Consider the following 24,088-nt stretch of genomic DNA (forward strand, 5'->3'; position numbering starts at 1 on the left):
AAAAAAAAAAAAACGTCCTTCCGAAGCGGGCAACGGGATTTCAATTCCGATGACCGACAGCTTCTTACGGACAAACCCCACACCAAAAATAGTGCCGACAGTCCATCTGTTCAACTTGGATTTGAAGTCGTCAAACAATGGCCAAGGAAAGTTCTTTGTAAGAATATCTGCTAATTGGCTATTGGATGGGACAAACAAAATACAAATATTTCCTGAATCGAGCTTCTCCTTATTAAAGTGTCTGTTAATCTCTACATGCTTGGTGCGATCATGCTGGACCAGATTATAGGCAATGCTAATGTTAGTTTTATTATCACAGAATAGTTGGAGAGGAGCATAGACCGACATATGTAATTCATGAAGCATTATGCATTAACCAGAATAATAGAGCTTCACAGATACCCAAGGTCATGAAGCGAAACTCGACTTCAGCACTACTCCGAGCCACAACTAACGGTTTTTTTACTTTTTCACATGACAAGATTTTTCCATACTAATGAACAATATCCTAAGGTAGATCGTCGATCTCATGGACAGACCCAATCTGCGTCCATATAAATAGTAATAGAATGAAATGTGTGGCGCGAAAAACACAGACATGAGCCCGCTGTGCCTTTTAAGTAGTGAAGGATAATGTGGGCATCTTGGAAATGGTGCTCATATGAATCATGCATGAATTGACTCACAATATTTACCGCACGACAAATGTCAGTTCGAGTATGGAATGAGTTTCCCCACAAGGGTTTGGTAATGGGTCTTGTTCACCAGAATCACATTATGAACATCAACAAACTTCTCATTGGTATCCATTGGGACCAGCACTAGTTTGCAAATGAGAAGATTATTCTCTGTCAATAAATCAAGCACATATTTGCGCTGAGATAGACTAATGGCCCGAGATGACCAAAGAACTTCCATGCCTAAGAAGTATAGGAGTGAACCCAGGTCTTTCATTCAAATGAAGTAGTAAGAATGCATTTTAGAGACTTCAATGTTGGTAGATCATCACCTGTGAGTACAATATCGTCTACATAGAAAATAAAAATAGCAATTTTGCCACTGAATGAATGTTGAAAGAAGATAGTATGACCTGACTGGGCCTGAGAAAAATCATGACCCATTATCACCTTTGTGAACTTGTCGAATAAGACCCTTGGGATTGCTTCACTTCATAGAAGGACTTTCGCAGTCAGCACACTTATTCTGGGAGACAGTAGAGTCAAAGCCTGTAGGGAGGCAAATGTACACCTTCTCTGTGATATCCTCATTTAGGAAAGCTTTTTTAACATCCAATTGGAGCAATGACCAATCTAAATTCACAACAAGGGAAAGTAAGACCTAAATGGTATTTAATTTAGCAAACAGAGCAAAGGTCTCCTCATAATCAACTTTGTAGGTTTATGAGTAGCATTTGGCAACTAATCATGTCTTGTTGCATTCTAAGGATCCATCAGAGTTAAACTTGGTGCTTACCTGGACGAAGTTTCACAACATCTCATATATGATTCCATTGAAGGGCATTCATTTCATCAATTACTACATCTTTCTAGGAAGGGTCAGCTAATGTTGCTTCAATAGTAGATAGCAGGTGATGATATATTGGGGCAGTAACAAATGCTTTATAGGTCGGCGATACAATGCAGAAAGAGATATATTTTTTCATGGAATAAAGAGAGTTTTTCTGATTACATACCTCAACATGAGAACTTGCATTCTCATTCGAAGTGGTGTCAGTTCTAGGGATGTCACTCAGGGTGGATTCCAGGTCCTGTAAAGAGGATGTAGGCTCCAATGTGGGAACATGAGTGAGTATAGACACCAAGAATGTGAGTAGGTTTTTGTTGTTTGGTAGGTGACGGATCCATAGGTACAAAGGGCTCCCCGAATATAGTGGTCTGAGAAATATCCATTGGGGTCAGATGAGGAATAGTGTCTAAAAAATCTAGCCCCCCTTGAGGCAGTCATATGGAAGTAGAGAACACTTTCAATGAAGGAGACATCGACACTTACATAAAGTGTATATGTGATAAGATCAAGATGTCGATAGTTTTTTTGAGTGGCGTAATATTCGAAGAAAACATTTTATAGATCTGAGATCAAGCTTAATATGAATAGGGGTAGTGTTCCGAATAAATGTCGTTCACCCAAAAATTTTGGGTTCAAAAATAGCGAAGAACTGGTTGTTAGGGAAACATTACATCAAGGTGACTAATGGAATTATAAAGTTATTAATTTTTTAGGGAATTCTATTAGTGAGATAGGTGGCAATAAGCACTTCATCATTCTAAAACTATTTTAGGACATTAGATTGAAACATAATAAAGCAAGCTATGTCGATAAGATGCCAGCTTTTTATATCGGCTACTCTATTTTGTTAAGGAGTGTCTGTACACAAGCTATGATGTAGGATGCTCTTACTTACCAAAAACTCATCTAAAATAGAGTTAAAAATTCACGATCATTTTTGATTCGAAGGACTTGAATTAAAGTTTTGAAATGGGTTAAAATGAATGAGTGAAAGCTTTTAAGGTAACAACAACTTGATATTTATATATATTTTATGATATAGACACGCGTCATTTGAGTGCGGTTATGAATTAAACTAAGGACCGTCGTTTATTAGTGTGACTGGAAGTGCAAGTGGATCCCCACAAGTCACTGTGAATAAGAAAAAAAGGGAGCGGAAGGTGTATAAGGATGTGATGAATAAGGAACATGATGATGTTTAGCAAATTGACAGATCTCATATTTGAATTTAGCAAAAAAAAAATCATAAATATCGATATATACAATTATTTTAAATACTGAAATCTAGGATGACCCAAACGATAATGCATCAACATAATAGACACTTAGTAGATCGAGAAAAAACTGAACTACTTGGAGAAGTGTCCTCGTTCTCCATGCTTTTCTCTTGGAAGAAGTAAAGCCCAGGTACTCTTCCCGAACGACCATTCTGACAAACATAAAAAAAAAATTAGCAATGCAATTCATGTCATGTGTCTACTTACTAACAGATCATAGGTTACACTTTAGTAGGGGGACATATAACATAGATTCTAGAATTAGACCGGTTGTTAACATAACCATCAATAATTTTAATTGTATCTTTCCTAAAGCATGGATAATATGTTGAAAAAGCTTGAGAGCATCCAGTCGTGTAGTTCGTTGCACCTGAATCAATGATCCATTAACTAAAAAAAGAAATGAGTGTCATATGAGTGATACCTTGACGGATGTGGGAGGTTGACACGTTGGAAGTGAACTGATTGGATCCAAGCAGCTTGATTAATTGTTTCATCTAACTCTAAAGAGTTGGGAGCTCTGGAGTGCTCCGAGTGGGAGCTGGTTGTACCGTAGTAGATTCAGATGTCGCAGTGAGGCCCTTGGCAAAGGAATATTTGATTGAATAGAATTTTGTTTTGTATGCTAATTTCCCATGGAGTTTCCAATACTTTTCTCAAGTATGGCTAGATTTGTGACAATAATCACAAGTGGACCCATTGGCTTGATGAGGGTTTGATGAGTGTTGTATATTATTAGCGACCAATGCAGATGATTGAATTGAAATAGAAATGTTGAGCATGACATTTTTCTAGCTTTCTTTGAGTTAAATTTCTGTGAAAGCATCATGAGCTGAAGGAAGGGGATCCCGGCCAAGGATATGACCCCGAACTTCATCAAGATGTTTGTTAAGGCCAATCAGAAAATTGGAACATGCGATCTTTTTCTACAATTTTCTAAAGGAAGGAAAGATTATCAGAGATTTTCACATGTAATCATAGTAAAGATCACATTCCATCCATAACACACAAAATATTCTAGTACTAGGTCATGATTCTTGATCCCTGCTTTGCCCCGCCGATCTTCTTGGAAACCTCATAAAGTTTGTTGAAGTTCCCTACATCTGAGTAGGTATCCTGAACTACTGTCCATAGGGCACCGACCCTGGCAGAAGGGGAAAACATATATGAACGTTCAATTGCAGTCTCCATGGAGCTATAGCCCATGGAATTTTTACACCGCCGGGAGAAAGCTCAGTGGTGGAATAGTCTGTCATGATTCCAACTGAGTGAAACGTGTTGTTGGCTTGTTGAAACATAGGCAGATCCTGGAAGCTGGACAGGGGAAGAACCGAAGACTAGAAAGTCCTCTAGAAATTGGAGAAAAATTAGTCAATGGCAAGGATTTCCAGTTGCTGGAAATAGATGCCAGCAAGCCAAGTGGCAGTCTCAGGGAGGCAGCTTTGAGATCTGACAGTTGGTGGCTCATTGGAAGGCTGGCTGTGAGGGTAGGGATGTTGGCGTTGAGATCTGGCAGTGGGGAGGAAAAAAACAGTGAGAATCTGTATGGGTCGATGACATAAATCCTACAAGGAAGAACCTGCAGGTGACCGATGGCTATGGTAGAGGCTTTAGGGTTAGAACTATGACATTTATATCATGTGAAATTTTGATAATAGAGCTGCATACTTTCATTGATAGGAAAATGGATATTAATACATATTACAAGAACCAAACAAAATGAAAGACAAATTCAGAAATAGGCAAACTAGAAAATACACAAATATGGAAACAAAAAATAAAGGAGGCAAATAAAAGCTAATAATAGCTGCAACAGTATTTAGCCTAATAATTATGCAAATAATTAGGCTAATATTCTGCCATAATTAGTTATTGTTCGGTTTAGCTGGAAATACTTAGTTATTGAATCAGATTCAGCTGTCTTAATTGATTTTATCTCTAAGTAGAGGAAATCTATTTGGGCTTTAATGGCTTGTTTCAATCGTATTTGGAATGCATTGACACTCATATGTTTTCTATCAATCTGGTTTTATTTATAGGGAAGGGAACTCTCCTGCAGATTGGTTGGCCAAGAGAGGTCATTTGGGTATGAATTTTGGCATCTCCCCTCCCAAAATACTTGTTGTGTTACTCGTCGGAGATCTTTTCTGAGTTCCTCACATTCGTCGGTAATCTTCTCTGCATCCTAATGCTACAGCTCCACCTTTATGTCGTTTTCTCTTTTGGTTACGGTTTCGTGCATTTGGTTTGGGATGGGACATTTTGTTTTAGCTGTCGGACTATGGTTTTTATTGAGGTTGTTTTGTGCCATCTTTGGAGGTGTTGCTGCTCCTCTTTGATCCACTCCAGCCTACCTGCATCATTCACTCTTTTATCCCTTAACAAACATAGTTTTCTGGTATATTTTTTGTTGGTATCTATGTTTTCTCTTTGGGTTTACTTGTCATTTTTTGGAGATTTTTTCCTTGCGTGGAGTTGTATTTTGGGAGGCGAAACCCCCTTGAATGCGGGGTTTCACCTCATACTTTTTGTAACTCTTTTTTATTTTAATATATATGGAGCCCTATAATGCTCCTTCCTTAATATATATATATATATATATATATATAATAGATGTATATATATATATATAACTTCTTTTTGTTAGTTATTCTCGTTAATTGAAGAAGACAAGATCAAAAGTTGCTATAAAGTTAACGAACCTAGCTAACCTTTTTGCCTAAATTTATCGGGTATAATATGCGCTCCACTCTCCTCCCATAACCTCCCAAAAAGGAGAAGATTAGACATTGTCACCAACACATTTTCTCAAACTCTGGCCATTAAATGACTGAAAAGGGCCACATTTCAGTTTGTCCACATTTGAAAAGAAGGCGTTCAATCTAAATTGTTCTCATTAAAAAGCAAGCAAGTTTATTCTTAGGAAAATTACAAATCTATCCAACTTCCTATATTGATGGTGAAACAAATTACAAATCATTCTTCTTTTCTCTATCAATATTTGATTCCAACTTTAAGCAAGTGGGATCTTTATTAACTATGCTCTCTCTCTCTCTCTCTTGCAATCATATTTTTATTTTTTTGTGATGAGTAAAACATTAGACTTTTTGATTAATCATGATTCGATGGGGACATAATAATTGAAAAACCCCCTGGATTTAAAAATCAGAAAACTTTGCATCTTGCAAAACTTTCATTTTTCTGCATAAAATTGTTAAAAAGGTGATATAATTCCAAGAAATTGGTGGGATTTCATGTCGGCACCAACATAGGTTGTTATGCTCATTGGAGTGCTTGAGTTATGGTGTAGGTCTTGAGAGTTGAGGGTGTCACCATATGGCTTGTTGGAGTACTTTATTATATCTTATAGTGATGGCTGCAAAGCAAATATTGATGCAATCATCATGGGAGAAAATTATGATTTTTTTTTTCTAAATTGGGACAACATAATAAAATTTGATTTATATTTTTTTAACTTACTTTTACATTGCACTTATGGCAAGCATGTGCACTTGATCTTCCCTTGGACTTAGTCCTTTCGGTATTGTTAATGAAAAAATGCTTCAAAAGTCTTGTAGAGGAATATTACATCACATTCAAGGGCTACGAAATTAGCCTTGATGTGCTAAAAACAACTTGTCTATATACTCATGGTATTAAAATGACATTCACAACTTGTCTATATACTCATAGTACTAAAATGACTTTCACAACTTGAAAAATTTATTTAAATTACCCGGATTAGAATATATTTATAATGCAAGCTTACACATCCCAATTATTCAAAAATACTTTGAAGTTATCAAAATGAATTGTGTGATTGAAATGAGACTAGGGGATGACTTCAAAGATTGACCTGACACACAAACTTGACTTGAACCCAACTCAAAAAATTTAGATTCAAGTTGAATTGAATAATTTTTGGGTTGGGTTTTAGTCCAAACTCACAACATATTTAATTTTTTGATTGGGGTTCTAAGTTGATCCACCAACCCAAAATTGACTTGAATCTAACACATCAACCCGAAATCGACCTAAACTTGGCTCAAATTTGTCCAAAACTTGACCAAAATAACTATTAATATTATGCATATATTAAACATGTCATGTGGATCGGGTACGAGCTAATTAGGTTGAAGAGGATCAGTTTCAAGCAAGCATTTTTTGGGTCGATTTAATTTCAGGTCAGACCTAAACCCGACCTGTGAACCCAATGACACCCTACATGACACTAGACAAGGTTCCCCCTAAGCTAACTAGCCAAACTCACTTCAACCAAAGCTAACCATAGCTGTCACCCATGCTCATGCAGCCACCACCATCGGCAAAACCTCTAGTCAGTGATCCAAATATATCATAATGTAGATCTTGACAACTAGAATACATACTGGTGACCGAATCAAAGATAATTGTTGAAGGTTAAATCCGCAACAATAATTATGAGAAATTTCAACATCATTGATTTGGCTTACACTTGAATGGATATTTTCTATGATCATCATGCCATGGTCAACCTTCACCATTTTTGCTAATCAATGCAGAAGTTGGACAAACTGTCATTTTGCTTTCAGTCGCCATCCAAAGAAAACATTAAGATCAGCTTTCAGAATTTTGACAGATTGTAGTTTGTGTTCTGCTTAGAAAAACTACAGCAATTGTAGTTCTAGTAGGACTGATGCTGTAAAGCAGACTTTTAAGATGTATGAAGCAGCTTTAAGGCCTTGTTTCTATTGAAGAAGATAAAATACCGTAATTCAAAATTTTGCGTTGATTTTTGAATCTGTTACTATCGTTGAAGTTTTTGAAAAACTTTTTCTTTTTTAGTCCTTTTCTTTCACTCAAACTGGAAGCATCCAAAAACAAGCTTGTCTGAGCCTCTGCTGACAACTGAGCTGTTTTGGCTCTTTCACCGATTGGCAGAGGCAATGATTAGAACCCTAGCAGCTACTGAAGTGATCTGTACCGGTTTATGGAACTTGGGGTAGTGCTATAGACTAATCCAAAATACCTTCTGAGCTTCAAAATTTATTTACTGGTGAAATATCTTATTTTTACAGTAGAGAGGTTAGAAATAAAATGATGGTTTACAAGATCGGCAAACTTTTGACATAATTGTTCATAAAATCTGTTACTCACATGACGCTTCACTCAACTATAAGAGACTGGAGAGATAAAGTCTATTGCAGTGGTGTTTTAAAAATGTCGGCGCAGCGGATAAGATGCCGCCGCAGCGGATAAACTGCCCCAAATGGAGCCTAAATTGTGAAGCTGAGAAGGTATTTTGGATTAGTCTATAGCACTGCTCCAAGCTCACCTTTTGAAACTGCGTTTGAGCAGTTTATCCGAAAACGTAGTTGGTTTCTTATACTAAACGTGGAACGCAGGTCGAACCCCGCGAATAAGCGGGTTATCTGGGTAAGCACAGTAGGTTGGAAATAAAATGATGGTTTACAAATGGACAAACTTTTGACATGATTGGTCATAAAATTTGTTAGTCACATGGCACTTCACTCAACTATAAGAAAGTGGAGAGATAAATTCTAATTTAGAGGTCATATCGTAGGCCTAAGATCATCAATAGTGTGGAGCCAACTGGGGCTATATAGAGTATAAATCATTCAAACAGATAACAAATTTATTGGAGGGATATAGATCAGGATTTAAGCAATTTCACTTTGCCTCATTCAGGCATGGCTCAATTTAATGTAGAAAAAGTGGAAATTAAAGAAGATTTATACAATTTTCATGTTTTGTTTGGGGCTTTCTGCGAAGTTGAAGAGGACAATTCTGTTCTTTTCTTTTAGTTTTAAAATGCGAAATCCAGTCATTGATCAGATTTTAAGGTTGATGCAAATGAGCTTCCAATACAATAATCAATGCTCGTTATGCTTAGAAAATATGAAAGTAGTAATTTTTAAGTTTTAAAAACTACTATTTTAGAATAATTACAGGAAAGTGCCATCATTTTTTGAAAATAGACCCTTGAAAATAAAATTATTATTAATTATTTCTCTTTCTTTTTTTCTTAGCTCTCAATTCAATTTTAAACCTTAGCTCTGTTCGATATATTTATAAGATCAAATTAGATTATAATTTATTTTTAATTAATTATATTTATTTAAAATAATAAATTTTATTTTAAATTTATTTAAATAACTTAAATTTTAGCCAAATATCAATTTACTTATAATCTTTAAAAATAATTATTTAATTTATGTTTTAAATTGATACTTATTTTATATTTGTAAATTTGACTCTTTATTTTAATGCCATGAAATTCTCCTTGTCTTATAAGTTATAACTATATATTATCAATACTCATTATTTTTAAAACTTTTTAAGATAATGTAAATTAATTTTATATAATTTATAAACTATTTTTTCTTTTTTTTCTCTTTTTTAAAACTAGAATGCTATCTAGATTCAAAATTATGAATCATTTTATAAGTTTGCTACTTAGAAATATTAAGCAAATTATAATCTCTATTATAAATGAAGTATTTTTTATTGTTATTTGTTGAAGTACCTTTCATATAAAAATTAATTCTTTTTACCAATGTGTTTATAAATAGATGCTTTGCATAGTTTATGTAATCCAATAATTTATTAAAGAAACCCTTGGTGTTGATTCCTTATTTATTTGTGGACTCCCACCTCAAGGACAAAGCAAGTGAAGGAGGAAAGACTGAGTTTGAGAAGAGAGTATAGGGAATTAGAGATGTGTTGTATCATTTAAGAGGGAAATGGTCCTGCCAAATGTCATTTGTACATTAACTCATATCCCTAATATGTGGGTATTTGTCCTATATGATATGCACATGTAATGATTATACTTATATCTCTAAGGATCTTTAGCAAATTAAATTTTTTTATTTACTACCTTGGGTGTATGTATTATGTTATCTTTGACATTTTATCTTTTATTGATGTCGTATTTGACCTTCTATCCTCTACACACTTTATAGGGCTGCATCTAGCATCTATTAGGTATCTTGCCTTAGAACTCTCCCAGAGGTCCAGTCACGACAAAGTCGATAGGCACCGACCTTACAAGATATGTTGAGGATGATGGCACGATCATTGGTGAGACAATGATGTCAAATGGACCATTCTCTAATTTGGCTTGTATGGATGATATTTGTTGTTCAGCCACTTTTATGCAATGACTCGTACTCAAACCATCATGCCCATTAGCCTTCTTGTATCTGGTAATTAATTGTTGGATTGAATTTTTTTATAGAATAGATCCAAAGGCCCACCAAGTCTACTTGGACTTACTGGCCCAATTGGCTGTTTTTTGTCATTCATATTTAATTATGTGTTTTATCATCCTCTCAAAAAATTGTCATGAAAAAAAAAGAGAATATATTTATTGAATCATTGTTTATATTTGATGATACTTATAATGTGATACTCTTTCGGAGTCTATATCCAGTGGTCCTTATAAATATGGTTATAGGATGGCATTGGGTTCATCTTGTTTGATTGTTGTTGTTCTTATCTTTGCACTCAGCCCTTGGTGCTTTGATTATTGTAGGGAATTCAAATGAAGAATGTTATTGGGGTGCATATCTACATCCCCACGATCAAACTCTTGAGGGGGTTATTCAAGAAGTGCAAGCAAGAAGTCAACTTCGAGAAGATGAAGAAAATAGTTAAGTGAATGAAGGTTCATCCTATGTTCCAAGGAAAAGCCATTCTAAAAGTTCGTCTAGGAATGAATGCTATCAACTTGGGTTTGTCCAGAGGTAATCATCTTGAGAATTTGAAACCTCTGAACAAGCTTTCATGGAGAAGTCAACAAATGACTTACTCGTATCTACAGGTGTTGGTGACTCGAGTCAAATACTTACATTTTCACAACTTCAGCGTGAGTGTGAGTCAGACAATATAAAATGTATGCATAAAAATACGTAATTATGAAAGAAGTATCGCATCACTTTTACTCTTTTATTTGGGCTTGCACTTTTTTACTTTTAGTGAACTCATCAGGTCAAATTCTTGAATAGAGAATGCCAACAAACTGAACTTTAATTTGGCGTTGTATCATTCTAAATGGGAAGATGAACAAGTTGAAGAAGTGGTTGGTGCACAAGTCTACCAAAAAAAAGTTGCTCAACAACTGTGAATAAGGACAAGGTGGAAACTACTGGAAAGAGCCATGAGGACCACGTAGTCATATCATTTGCTCCATTTCAATAAGATAGAGGGGACTTTTCAAGAGGGTCCCTCAAAATAGCCCTAGTTATTGGTTCGTTCAAGCTTATGCAGTAGCTAGCGGAGTTAAAACATGAAGTCGCTGAGTTGAGGGTGTCTTTAACGACCTGCATAATGAGTTGGCTAATTTCAAAGATAAATGTATAATAATTTAGGACTAGGTTGAGTCTAGTCGTTTAGCTCAATTCAAGTATGGTGGAAGATTTTACTAAAGCGACTTAATTTGTTTGGTCGAGTTATGTCATAAATCATTTTGGATATATGTATGGAAATTGTTTTCTTCTTTAGCATTGTGCATTGTACTTGTGTGTTTGTGTGACATGCTTGGATGAAGCAGTTTATAGTATACATTATCTCTCAATTAAATAAAAAAGATTTGAATTTGATGCTTTGGTGGTTTCTTAAATATAGTTTTTGAAATTGGTCCTTTTTAGTAAAAAAATTTTACCCGTAGTTTAATTACAATCTTTAGCAGGGATTTTCACTACAAATTTGTCATTATATCCATCATTTATAGACTTCTTTGTCTTTTACTCTCACAATGTCTTCCATTCTTTGCTCCGGGTACATGTTGTTCGTAGAGGCTGAAGTCCAAGGAAAATATGACTGTCGAGGACATTGCATCCGTCCAACATGATGTCTTCGATCTTCTCATTCATTTGCATTTGGCAAGCAAGAAAGAGAAGCTGATCCTCTACGATAGTGTGCTCCTGTTCTACCATGATTAGTTAAGGTTGTGGTTGGGGCTTCCTCTCTGTTAAGAGTTAGTTGATATTATAAACTTCTATTGTGATCCCGACCTAAACTATGTCGAACTCCTTAGTTGGAATAGTAACATTATTCTTGTTTAAAAGGAAAATAGAAGCGTCATGGTGGATTAACATCTCGAAGAGATTTTCACTATCATAGTTTATAATATATATATATATGTATGTATGTATATATGTATGTATGTATGAGGCCAGGATGCTAAATATCTTGATTAGAAATTGTTAGAGAACAATATATTATATCTAAGAACCCTTTCATTGAATGTTGATCAAGATGTAGCTAAAGTCGAAATGTAAAGAAAAACTCATATGAAAGACGTTAAGTAAGCTCTTTTAAATAAAGATTCAGAACATTTTTCTTGAGGTATATTCTTGAAAAGAAAAAAAGAAAAGATTTTTCTAAAATTTCACTGCAATGGCCTAATAAAAGCATGCATGCAAACATGCTTGATGCATGCCAGAAAATTCACGGCGGTAGAATAATGAATTATCGTTTTAGAGCTGTACGAGAATTTAACACACACAGATAACAGAAAAGAAGTAAGCAGGAGGAGACACCTCGAATTTTTACATGGAAAACCCTTGTAAGGGAGAAACACCACGGGGGCTAGCCCTGTTGAAATAATCCACTCTGAATAATGAGTACATAAGTCTATTCTTCTCCTATAATCTGGCTGCAGTTCTTGGTGACAGCAGATCAGAGTCGGGAGCTCCATGAGCTGATGACCACGTAGGTTGTTGTTGGCACATGGACCGTAGTGATGAGCTCATGTCCCACGACGATGACTGACGGTGTATGAATGGTGGTGATCGACGATGATTGATGACGATCGACAGTGACGATCGATAGTGGATGACGGCGATCGACGAGTGTCGACAACGGCCCGATGGTGGTCGACGACGGTCGACATGGTGCTAGACTTCAGCTCCTTCTCAGAGCTTCTAGTTCTCTTTGAAGCTTCCAGTCCCCCCTCATGTGGGGGTGGCACTCTATTTATAATGTTCTGGGTGTTATTAATGCATGAATATGAATCATTTTGATCAGACGGTCCAGAGAGTTTCCTCCGATCAAACAACGTTTAATGGACATTTGAATGCCTTAACGATGTCGAAATTGCACAATATTAGACTCGCTGGATTCATCTTGTTGAGACGCTCAATTCAACTATAAACTTGCCACATTCGACATCTATTTTACCTTCTAAATATGTTTGAAAATCTTCTAAGAGTGGTTTAATGTCTTAATTCCGGTTTGATTTAACTCGAATTGGACTAACTTTGATATCATCAGGTCCGTCTCATTGAGCCAGTCAATTTGACTATAAGTTTGATGAAATCGGAGCTCTGGATGACCCTTAATTGATGTTTGAATGTTTTTTTCTCAAGATATTGTCTCGAGATTCATGTTATGCATTGATATTCGTGCCCGAAGATGAAAATTTGTTAGTGAGGTATCAATACTTATTTTTCCCTCATTTGGAAAACAATCCACGAGGAGAGAAAGGAGAGGGATAAAATTTTCGCATTCTTCATCTTTTAGTTTTGAGGAGTTACCCTCTGGTCTTATACGTGAATCACTAAGCCCGTGCTTTTGATATCTGTGTTACCTTGAGGTTATAAAAAAATATATATGAAAATCTTACATAAGATTAAATAAATATGATGAACATGATACATCTCACTTTACGACGACCTTCAGTCATCTATTGTATAAAATGAGTATCAGTTGCTTGGAACAAACTTAAGATGTAGTTGAAGATGGTAGGTCAGAAAAGTAGAGTTTAGATGAGTTGCATCAAGGCAAATATAACCATAAAATCTAATTTGGGTATTAATTTATATGATTGTCCATAATGTATGTTTCCCATCAAATCTACATCTGCTAAATCACGTAGCCTATTTTAATAAAACCTATTTCAAGATGTGATTTGTGTACAACAAGCCAACAACTAATAGCCAATTGCCATCTAAACATTATTTTTAGTCTTAAAAGGCTCTTAATTATGTAACAAATAACTTAGCTTAACATGTTATATTTTGGTTGATTATCCACAATAGATAAGCACACTTGATTTTTCTAAGTGCCATTTCTACGTTGTGATACATAATATCACATATATAAATAAATTTTATCATTAATTATTAGTCTAAAAAGATTTGAACATGTTGTATTTTTAATCTTAATTTATTAATACTTAAATGAAAATATATGCATAAAAACATGTATTTAATTTTTTAAAAATTAAAATAGAGTCGTTTAGGATTTGAGTGGTACAAATGTAAAAGTATAAGTTTAGCTGTTAGATTTGTAAATAATTAGGATTAGATAGCATGTCACATTATAATTCTTCCTGTGTAACGTAGCTAACATAAAATAGTTGAAGTAAGAGGCTTCCCATGGCCGACACTCCCCGTCGGTATTCCTGCGATACCGCAGCGGAAACTCTAAACTGGATGAATGCCATCGCCGACTTCTTGTTACGCTTCAGATCCCTCATCGACGCCCACGTCGTCAATTTTTTTAAGGTCGTTTTCATCCCACACTTCGTTCCCAAACCCTAATCCATACCATTCCCTTAATTAGTTTCAGTTGCTTAGTTGTTTTTGGCTTCCTGCAGGATAGGCTTTGGGAGACGATAGACAACCAATGGATGGAATGCCTTAGGAAGGAGCCTGTGGAGAATCTATTGGGTATACCATCCGCGTTCGTTCAGGTTTTTTCTTTTTCTTTTTCCTTGTCCAGTGCATTGGTGAAATTCTTGAAATTCTTGTAAAAAATTCAAAATTTGATCTCCTTTTTTTCTTTTTGAAAGGAGGAGATTGATACATTGGAGAAAAAGCTCATTGAAACGAGCTTTCTGCTGTAAATAGAAATTTATTGATGCTTAACGGTCGTATATTTGTTATTTTTGCAGGAGCACTGGCCTCCTTCACTCAGGGTATTCATTGTCACATTGAGGTCTCTTGTACTCCCTAGAGAGCAGAATTTGTCAAATGCAGTAAGTTCATTGTGACGCTCGTCTCATTCTAAAGATGAATCTCTCTGTTTACATTTGTTATTGGACTGACTCTTATTACTTAATAAATGCCATAATAGCCTTCTCTTTTTTTTAATAGCTTATTGCTATTTACTTGTTGATGATTTGCATAAAAAGGCTTGTATGAAGTTTCTTGTTATCCTAGAGACTTTGAGAAAGTCACTTGTAAATGGATTGCATCTAAATGACTAATCATTATTACAGATAAATTTCTCATTATCTCAGGTTTAAATTATGTTTTTTCTCAGGTTTTTCATGTGTTTTCATAGTGTTAGCATCAATTCTAACATTTAAATCCATAATTACATCATGGATTCATGTGATCATGTTAATATAATGCATCGAACTAAATGTCACTATTTTGATCTGTTGTATGCACAAGGATATTTTTTTGTCTTGTAGCCATTTAATCCACTATCTTCTAGGATAATGTGATTTCAAAATGATCTCCAATCCAAAGTGCTTGCAAATGCTCCTCGTGTATGCTTCTTTGTTTTTTTTTTCCTTTTATAATGATGGAAATTTTAGTGTGAATTCTATTCTCATAATTGTTGTGACTTTTGAATTTTTCATACAACGAGCTTCGTTTTTGCAGTGCTTTTGTTTTAGTTCTATGGCTGTTGTGACAATCACAAAAATTATAATTTTAATGGCCAATGTGAAGACCACCTTTGTTTTTGTCCTGACTAGCTTCAACTCTTGATGGATTCCTTTCAAGGTTATATAAGGATGTCATTCTTTCTAGTGCTTTCCCTTAAAGTAATTGTGAGGTTCGTTAAGGTTAAATTTTTTTTTTTTAAAAAGTAGAGTAATTGCATGCTGTACATAGTAATTTGAGGCTTTTTAGGGTTAAAATATCTCAACCCAGAAAATACTGAATAATTGCATGCCTTAAACAGTCAACTCACATTAGTTTTCCGTACAATTTTGTTTAGTGTTAACGAAGGTGTGGAGCCCGGTCCACTGTAGCTTAGGCAAATTACTTAATTTGCTAATCACGGTTTTCTTTGCTTCCTTATCTGCTTTGCCTGTCTTGGAATTCTGCCTGAATTCTTCGAAATCAAAATCCCGCTCAGCTTTCCTGCCTCCCTGCTCACGCGGTCCCGCCATCTCTCACACGAAAATAAGCTTAAGGATCTCCTTATTTAGACCCGCTTGCTTCTTATATAAAGGCCAAGCAAAAGCCTGCCAATATATATCTCCATAACCATCTATTCGGCTGAAGGTATAGGGAAAAGAAAAAGCAAAGGTTGCTGCCCCTCCTTGATTCCTTTTCCTTTTTTTCTTGTAGCCCTCGGTTAGGAGAGAGAGAGAGAGAGAGGAAGAGAGAGGAGGAGAAAAGCTTGAAGTTCTTATTCCTTTCTTCTTCTTCTTCGGCTGTTGGCTTCTTCTTGGTGTGACTCTCGATTTAGAGAGAGAGAGAGAAGGTGAGGAGAGAGAGAGAGAGAGAATTCTTTCTTGTAAAGTCGACGTGGTCGACGGTGTAATCCTCAAATCTAATAAAATTCTCTGCAGCTCCGTAGACGTAGGCAATTTGCCGAACCACGTAAATCTTGTGTCGCCTTTTCTGATGTAATTTTTCTAGATCTATTTTTTGCTTTATTGCCGTCGTTTTTTTACAACAACTGGTATCGGAGCCCCGGTTCGGATCTGAGGAAGAATGATGGCCGGAGACAAAGTGAAGGTTTCAGGGATGGAGAAGTTCGACGACACGGATTTTAGATACTGAAGGATGCAGATAGAGGATTAACTCTATGGGAAGAAACTTCATTTTCCACTACTGGGAAAGTAACCGGAGAAGATGGAATAGATTGATTGGAATCTGTTGGATATACAGGTTTTGGGGGTTATTCAATTAACCCTATCGAGGTCCGTTGCTCACAGTGTCATAAAGGAGAGGACGACGACAGATCTTATGACAGCCTTATCAGGTATATATGAAAAGTCATCGGCGAATAACAAGGTGCACTTGATGAAAAAGTTATCCAACCTGAAGATGGCGGAAGGTGTGTCGGTTGTTCAACATTTGAATGATTTCAACACTATCACAAATCAATTATCATCCGTTGAAATTGATTTTGACGATGAGATACGTGCGTTGATATTGTTGGTTTCATTACCAAATAGCTGGGAAGCCATGAGTATAGCAGTTAGCAACTCTGCAGGTAAAACCAAACTGAAATATGATGATATTCGTGACTTAATTCTTGCTGAAGAGGTACGCAAGAAAGATTCTGGCGAGACCTCAGGTTTAAGTTCATCACTGAATGTTGATTCCAGAGGGAGATCACTGGACAAGAACTCAAACAGAGGAAGATCGAAATCAAAACATAGAAGCAAGAGAAAGTCAAAGCCTGGTCAGCAAGCAACTCGTTGGACTTGTGGCAAAACTGACTACATAAAAAGGAACTATAAAAATCCTAAGAAGACGGATAACGTCAGTGCTAACACTGTAACTGAAGAAGTACATGATACATTATTACTTGCAGTTCATAACTCTGTTGACGATTGGATACTGGATTCGGGGGCTTCTTTTCACACATCTTCCCACCGGGAGTTAATGAGAAACTATGTTTCAGGTGACTTTGGGAAAGTGTACTTGACTGATGGAGCAGCTTTAAACGTAGTGGGGATGAGATATGCTGAATTGCACTCCCTAATAGAAACAAATGAATCATGCAAAATGTTAGACACATTCTTGAACTGAAAAAGAATCTTGAACCTTATTTCTGTTGGACAACTTGATGAGTGTGGACATTCAATAGCGTTCTCTGATAACACCTGGAAGGTTACTAAAGGAGTACTGATACTGGCTCGGGGTAAGAATACTGGTACACTATATATGACAACTGGTCTAATTAACAATTTTGATACCACAGTTGCAGAGAGCACAACAGACATGTGATATTGCAGACTTAGACACATGATTCAGAGCGATATGAAAGAGCTTCAGTCCAAAGACAAGCTACCAAAACTGAAGTTCGTTGATTTCGGCATTTGTGAAAGTTGCATCATGGGGAAACAGAAGAAGGTCAGTTTCTTGAAAGGTGGCAGGGTGCCAAAGGCAGGAAAACTAGAACTGGTACACACTGACGTGTGGGGGCCTTCCCCAGTGACATCTCTTGGAGGCTCTCGCTATTACGTCACTTTCATAGATGACCATAGTAGAAAGGTATGAGTTTACTTTCTGAAGCATAAATCTGATGTATTTTCTGTGTTCAAAACTTGGAAGGCCATGGTTGAAACGGAGATAGACCTAAAACTGAAATGTTTGAGATCTGACAATGGTGATGAGTACATTGATGGTGGGTTCAAGGAGTACTGTGCAGCTAAAGGTATCAGAATGAAGAAGATAATTCCGGGGATACCACAGCAAAATGGAGTTGCAGAACGCCTGAACATGACCATCAATGAGCGTGTTAGGAGCATGAGATTGCACGCAGGACTATCAAGGACTATTGCACGCAGGACTATCACCAACCTTCTGGGCAGATGCGGTCAACACTGCAGTTTACCTTATCAACAGATGGTCATCTGTCCCATTAAACTGTAAATTACCTGAGGTCTAAAGCGGCAAAGAGGAGGTCAAATCTTCTCATTTTAAGACTTTTGGTTATCTTTCTTATGTTCTAATCAATCCTGATGCATATAGCAGGTTTGAGGCTAAGTCAAAGAAATTTTATTTCATTGGCTATGGGACGTAACATTTGGTTATCGTTTCTGGGATGATCAGGATCGGAAGATTATCAGAAGCAGAAATGTGATTTTTAATGAGAAGATGATGTACAAGGACAAGACCAATACAAATTCTGGAGTAGCTTCTCAGGAGTCAGAGTTTGTGGAGTTCGATGATCTACCAGAGGACACAGAGCAGGACGAAGATGGGAATGAGGAGGAGAATGAGTCCCGGGCACCAATTCCTATTATTCCGCAGGCAGGTCCAGAGTCATTCACTACTCCAGTCGCCGTTCGGAGGTCAGTTAGGAGCAGACATTTGCTGCAGCGTTACTCACCAACTTTAAATTACATATTGCTAACAGATAGTGGAGAACCACAAAGTTATGAAGAAACCTTAGCAGATGAAAATTCCAGCAAGTGGGAGCTGACAATGAAGGAGGAGATGGATTCCCTGCTGAGAAATCAGACATGAGATCTAACAGAACTTCCCCCGGGGAAGAAGACATTGCACAACAAGTGGGTGTATTGGGTAAAGACTGAGCCTGATGGTAGTAAAAGGTACAAGTCCAAACTTGTTGCAGAAGGCTTTCAACAGAAGCATGACATTGATTACTCTGAGATCTTTTCTCCTGTGGTAAAACTCACAACCATCAGGATGGTCCTGGCTATGGTTGTTACCGAAGATCTATTCCTGGAGCAATTAGATGTGAAAACAGCTTTTCTTCATGGAGACCTTGAAAAAGACATTTATATGCACCAGCCTAAAGGGTTTGTGGTATAAGGAAAAAAAGATTTAGTTTGTAGACTGAAGAAGACCTTGTATGGTCTGAAGCAAACTCCTAGACAATGGTACACAAAGTGATAATTTCATGCAAAATGTTGGATACGGCAGATGTCAGACAGATCACTGTTGCTATGTCAGGTACTTTGACCATTCCTATATCATCCTGTTGTTGTATGTGGATGATATGCTTATTGCAGGGGCCAACATTTATGAGATCAATAATCTGAAGAATCAGATGTCAAAGCACTTTGCAATGAAGGATTTGGGAGCGACAACACAAATCCTTGGCATGAGGATTGTTAGAGATCGAGTCAAAGGCACCTTGAGACTTTCACAGACTAAATACGTGAAAAAGGTGCTTAGCAGGTTCAATATGAACAAGGCCAAGCCAGTTGGCACACCCTTAGGCAGTCACTTCAGACTCAACAAAAATCAATCACCCAAGTCAGAGGAGGAACAAAACTACATGAGTAAGGTTTCTTACGCTTCAACTATTGGTTCACTCATGTATGCTATGATCTGTACCAGACCGGATATCCCATGCAGTGAGAGTTGTGAGCAGATACATGAGTAATCCAGGGAATGAACATTGAGAAGCTGTGAAGTGGATTTTAAGATACCTAAAAGGCTCTTCAGAAACCTGTTTGTGTTTCTCATGAAAGAGCCTAGAGGTACAGGGTTATGTTGATGCAGATTTAGCTGGAGACATTGACAGTAGGAAGAGTACTACAGGTTATGTTTATACTCTTGGCGGTACTGCAGTGGCATGGGACTCTAATCTACGGAAGACAGTTTCTTTGTCCACTACAGAGGCTCAGCTACAGAGGCTGAGTATGTTGCAGTGTCAGAGGCTGCTAAGGAGATGATATGGCTGCAGAGTTTCTTGACGGAATTGGGTAAGGAGGTTCAGAAATGCACTCTCTACAGTGATAGCCAAAGCGTCATATTCCTAGCTAGAAATCCAACATTTCAACATTTCAATCCAGGACCAAACCAGGACCAAACACATTCAGATCATATATCACTTTATTCGATCATTGTTAGATGACAGTCAGTTACTATTTGAGAAAATTTGTGGAAGCCAAAATCCTGCTGATATGCTGAACAAAGGCGTTACACTTGAGAAACTGAAGTTCTGCTCGACTTCAGTTGATCTTCTAGCTTGAAGATAGGTGTTTTGAGTTGTAGAGGTGGAGGATATCACATTTGAGGAAAAAAAGCGGTGCAGCCAGTGGATGATGCAATCAGTGTCTCAGTCTCCAAGTGAGAGAATTGTTAACGAAGGTGTGGAGCCTGGTCCACTGTAGCTTAGGCAAATTACTTAATTTGCTAATCACGGTTTTCTTTGCTTCCTTATCTGCTTTGTCTGTTTTGGAATCCTGCCTGAATTCTTCGAAATCAAAATCCCGCTCAGCTTTCCCGCCTCCCTGCTCACACGGTCCCGCCATCTCTCACGCGGAAATAAGCTTAAGGATCTTATTTAGACCCGCTTGCTTCTTATATAAAGACCAAGCAAAAGCCTGCCAATATATATCTCCATAACCATCTATTCGGCTGAAGGTACAGGGAAAAGAAAAAGCAAAGGTTTCTGACCCTCCTTGATTCCTTTTCATTTCTTCTTGTAGCCCTCGGTTACGAGAGAGAGAGGGAGAGGGAGAGAGAGAGAGAGAGAGAGATAGAGAGAGAGAGAGAGAGAGAGAGAGAGAGAGGAGAAAAACTTGAAGTTCTTATTCTTTTCTTTTTCTTCGGCTGTTGGCTTCTTCTTGGTGTGACTCTCGATTTAGCGAGAGAGAGAAGATGAGGAGAGAGGGAGAATTCTTTCTTGTAAAGTCGACGTGGTCGACGGTGTAATCCTCAAATCTAATAAAATTCTCTGCAGCTCCGTGGACGTAGGCAATTTGCCGAACCACGTAAATCTTGTGTCGCTTTTTCTGGTGTAATTTTTCTAGATCTGTTTTTCGCTTTATTGCCTTCATTTTTTTACAACAGTTTAGATGATGTATTTCTTTTTCCTTTATATTCAAATTCATTTCTAGATTTTTGGTTGGTTGGTAATGTTGTTGCTAATTAATGTGCAACAACTATTGTTGGCTTTTTCATTGTTGAAAATTTACTTGCTGCTAATCTTATTTCCCTTTTGTAGTATATGCATGTGTTAAGCATATGCTTTTATTTAATAATGTAAGCTTACACGAATTTTGCAAATGCTTATACTTCAAAACTAATAAATAAATAAATAAATAATAAATTAATTAATTTGCAATTGTTTCTGTATCTTTGATTATCCATGATGGTTTCTATTTTAATATGTTTGAATTTTAACTTCAAATGCTTATTTATTTTCCTTCCTTTGTTGGAGATTTCTAAATAAATCTGTTGGATATTATATTTGTAATTTTGATTTTCACTATTTGTACCTTCTCTTTCGCAGATGTTGGAAAATTTCCGCGCAGCTTCAATTGGCAGCGTTCTCTCTCAAGGAATGAATTCAAAGAAAAGACATGAAGTATGTAAAATGAGGCATCATCTACCTCTGTTGTTTATCTTTCGCCTTTAGTTTCCCTTTCACATGTTTTAAATAGCTTTTATGCTTGGTTGCAAGTGGATTTACGATTCACTTTCTTATATGTTGCAAGTCAGATAATTTTCTGTAAAGACTGTATTTTGTTGTGCAAACAGGTAGAAATACTAGCTGCTGCTGTCAACACTGTTGCTCATTGTGTTAATTCTCAGAAGGTCATTGATGTTGGTTCAGGGCAGGTTTCAAATTTTTTTTTAAAATTCACATTTAAAATATTTATGGAGTGAAAATCATTTGATATTTCTTTGCCACACTTTTTCATTCAATGGGAATGCATTTCATTCTTGATTTCATTAGGCTTCCACTATCAGACTTTCCATTTTAAACAAGTAGAGTTTGTTTGGAAGCCAAAAATAAGTTTAGCGCTAGTTATTCTCACATACTAGCTTGGAGCTACTCATCTTTTTTAAAATTTCAGTATTTTGTTTTGAGTTACTGTATTTGGTAATTGTGCTTTCAGGGTTACCTTGCTCAAGTTTTATCATTTGAGTATCAGCTTTCTGTGGTAGCAATTGATTCTTCTTTACACCATTCATCTGTCACGAGTGCCCGAGCAAATAGAATTAGGAAGCATTATGCAGCCAAACTGCATGAACTTCAGCATGGCAAGTAATTTGTTAAAAAATTGTAGATTTTTATTTCTTTTTACATTTTTATGTTTTTTTTTTATTTCTATGACTTCATTTGCTTCTCTATGCAGGAGATGGACTTGTAAAGATTCCTCAGACTGTCACTTGCCAAGTACTTTCTGGTGAATTTCTTGCAGCTTTAAGCATTGGGACGTCAGAATGTCAGAAACAAGCCAATGACATAAGGTGTAGCGTACAAACCAGCTCCCTCAGAAGTTCAGAATCTGATGTATGTAAAGCTGCTATACTTTCTAAAAATGGGAATACAGGATTTCTAGTTCTTGCTGGGCTTCATGCTTGCGGAGATTTGTCGGTAAACATGCTAAGGTTTATTTTGTTGATTTTTTTTTTCTCCTAGTTAAACTGTTCTGTTTCATTTCACAGTTTTATTACTTGTCATTTTCTTCTAGTTTTTAGTTCTTTGATTATAGACTCATTTTTGAATGAAAATACATTAACAGAGCATTTGTTGATTGTGAGCAAGTGAAAGCTCTTATTTGTGTTGGTTGTTGTTACAACCTACTGTCTGAAGAAAATTCTGAGAAGGCTAGCTTGCTATCTGGTTTTCCATTGAGCAATGGTGCCAAATTGTCTGGGTTAACCCTTGGAAAAAATGCACGCGATCTTGCTTGTCAGGTAGGTATTTTACATTCTGTTATACGCCTAGATGCATCATTTCTAATTAGTTTCATCTAAATGTAAGATTCAATAGCTTAACTGGGAAGGCCTCTATCATACTGAGTAGAAGCAGAGAAGTAGAATACCATGAATAAGTAACTAGACTTTCCATTAATTCACATTGTCACTATTGGGGTATATAGATGTGGAGAAGAATACACTATGGAGAGCGAATAATGTTGCATTTTGTATTGTATGAGAGATAAGAGATGACTATGAGGCAGTTAAGAGAAAGAGATTTTGTTTTGTTTGAGTAGCTAAGATAATTTATAGGCTCTTTAAGGTGAACTGTTTATATCGTTTTTGTATTGGTAGTGATTGTACCATTTGCTAATTCCTGTAGATATTGTCGGTGCTGTTATTACCTTTTCTCAAGTTGGTAATTCGAGGTTGGATTGTCAACTTATCACATAGCTTCTGGAATCAAATGGTAGAGAGTGTTGCCAGGATAAGAGAAATATCCATTATTGATTTTCTCTCATGAGCATCATGACCAAAGGAAAATATGTTGAGATTTTCATACCTATTTTATACTGTTTTTGATGATATTGCACTTTAAAGAAATGTATTTTTGATGTTTTGATGCAGAAATAAGGAATTAGAGTCATTGGAACAAAAAGATGCAAAAAGGAGCAAATTTGGAGCGAAATGTGAAAATTTGAACTAGGCCGCCGACGGCGCCCTCGATGCCGCCGACGGCGCCCTCGATGCCGCCGACGGTGGGTTTTTCTCGAGATTCCAAACAAAATAAATACAGAGGAGCGCCGATGATGCCCTCGAGGCCGCTGACGGCAAGACCGGTGAGATGACGATTTCTTGTGTTCGAGTGGCGGTTTTTGACGGTTTTTGGGCGGGAATAGTCTTTTTAAACTCAAAAATTCAAATTCTAATTCATATTTTCCCTCCAAA

At 36.6% G+C, this 24,088-nt stretch overlaps 2 protein-coding genes across 8 annotated transcripts in view; both read left to right on the forward strand.

Annotated features, from left to right (window-relative positions):
- LOC110029952 (transcription factor PIF4-like) overlaps nt 1-5,164 on the forward strand; it is a 17,709-nt gene extending 12,545 nt beyond the window's left edge. For 2 of the 3 annotated variants that reach the window (XM_020732457.1, XM_020732466.1), the window contains exon 9: nt 4,844-5,164. In XM_020732457.1, the coding sequence (XP_020588116.1) occupies nt 4,844-4,896 (53 nt within the window). In that variant the 3' untranslated portion in view covers nt 4,897-5,164. The remainder of the gene's footprint in view (nt 1-4,843) is intronic. The other variant, XR_002294598.1, reaches the window with a different exon arrangement.
- An 8,992-nt stretch (nt 5,165-14,156) lies between these two features.
- The window catches only part of LOC110023258 (protein RRNAD1), a 29,366-nt gene continuing 19,434 nt past the window's right edge, over nt 14,157-24,088 (forward strand). For 3 of the 5 annotated variants that reach the window (XM_020722585.1, XM_020722575.1, XM_020722600.1), the window contains exons 1-8: nt 14,157-14,317; nt 14,410-14,505; nt 14,707-14,790; nt 21,723-21,797; nt 21,971-22,051; nt 22,333-22,477; nt 22,573-22,828; nt 22,963-23,137. In XM_020722585.1, the coding sequence (XP_020578244.1) occupies nt 14,189-14,317; nt 14,410-14,505; nt 14,707-14,790; nt 21,723-21,797; nt 21,971-22,051; nt 22,333-22,477; nt 22,573-22,828; nt 22,963-23,137 (1,041 nt within the window). In that variant the 5' untranslated portion in view covers nt 14,157-14,188. The remainder of the gene's footprint in view (nt 14,318-14,409; nt 14,506-14,706; nt 14,791-21,722; nt 21,798-21,970; nt 22,052-22,332; nt 22,478-22,572; nt 22,829-22,962; nt 23,138-24,088) is intronic. The other 2 variants (XM_020722593.1, XM_020722608.1) reach the window with 2 other exon arrangements.

This window comes from Phalaenopsis equestris, unplaced genomic scaffold (assembly GCF_001263595.1).
Source record: "Phalaenopsis equestris unplaced genomic scaffold, ASM126359v1 Scaffold000002, whole genome shotgun sequence".
Lineage (NCBI taxonomy): Eukaryota > Viridiplantae > Streptophyta > Magnoliopsida > Asparagales > Orchidaceae > Phalaenopsis > Phalaenopsis equestris.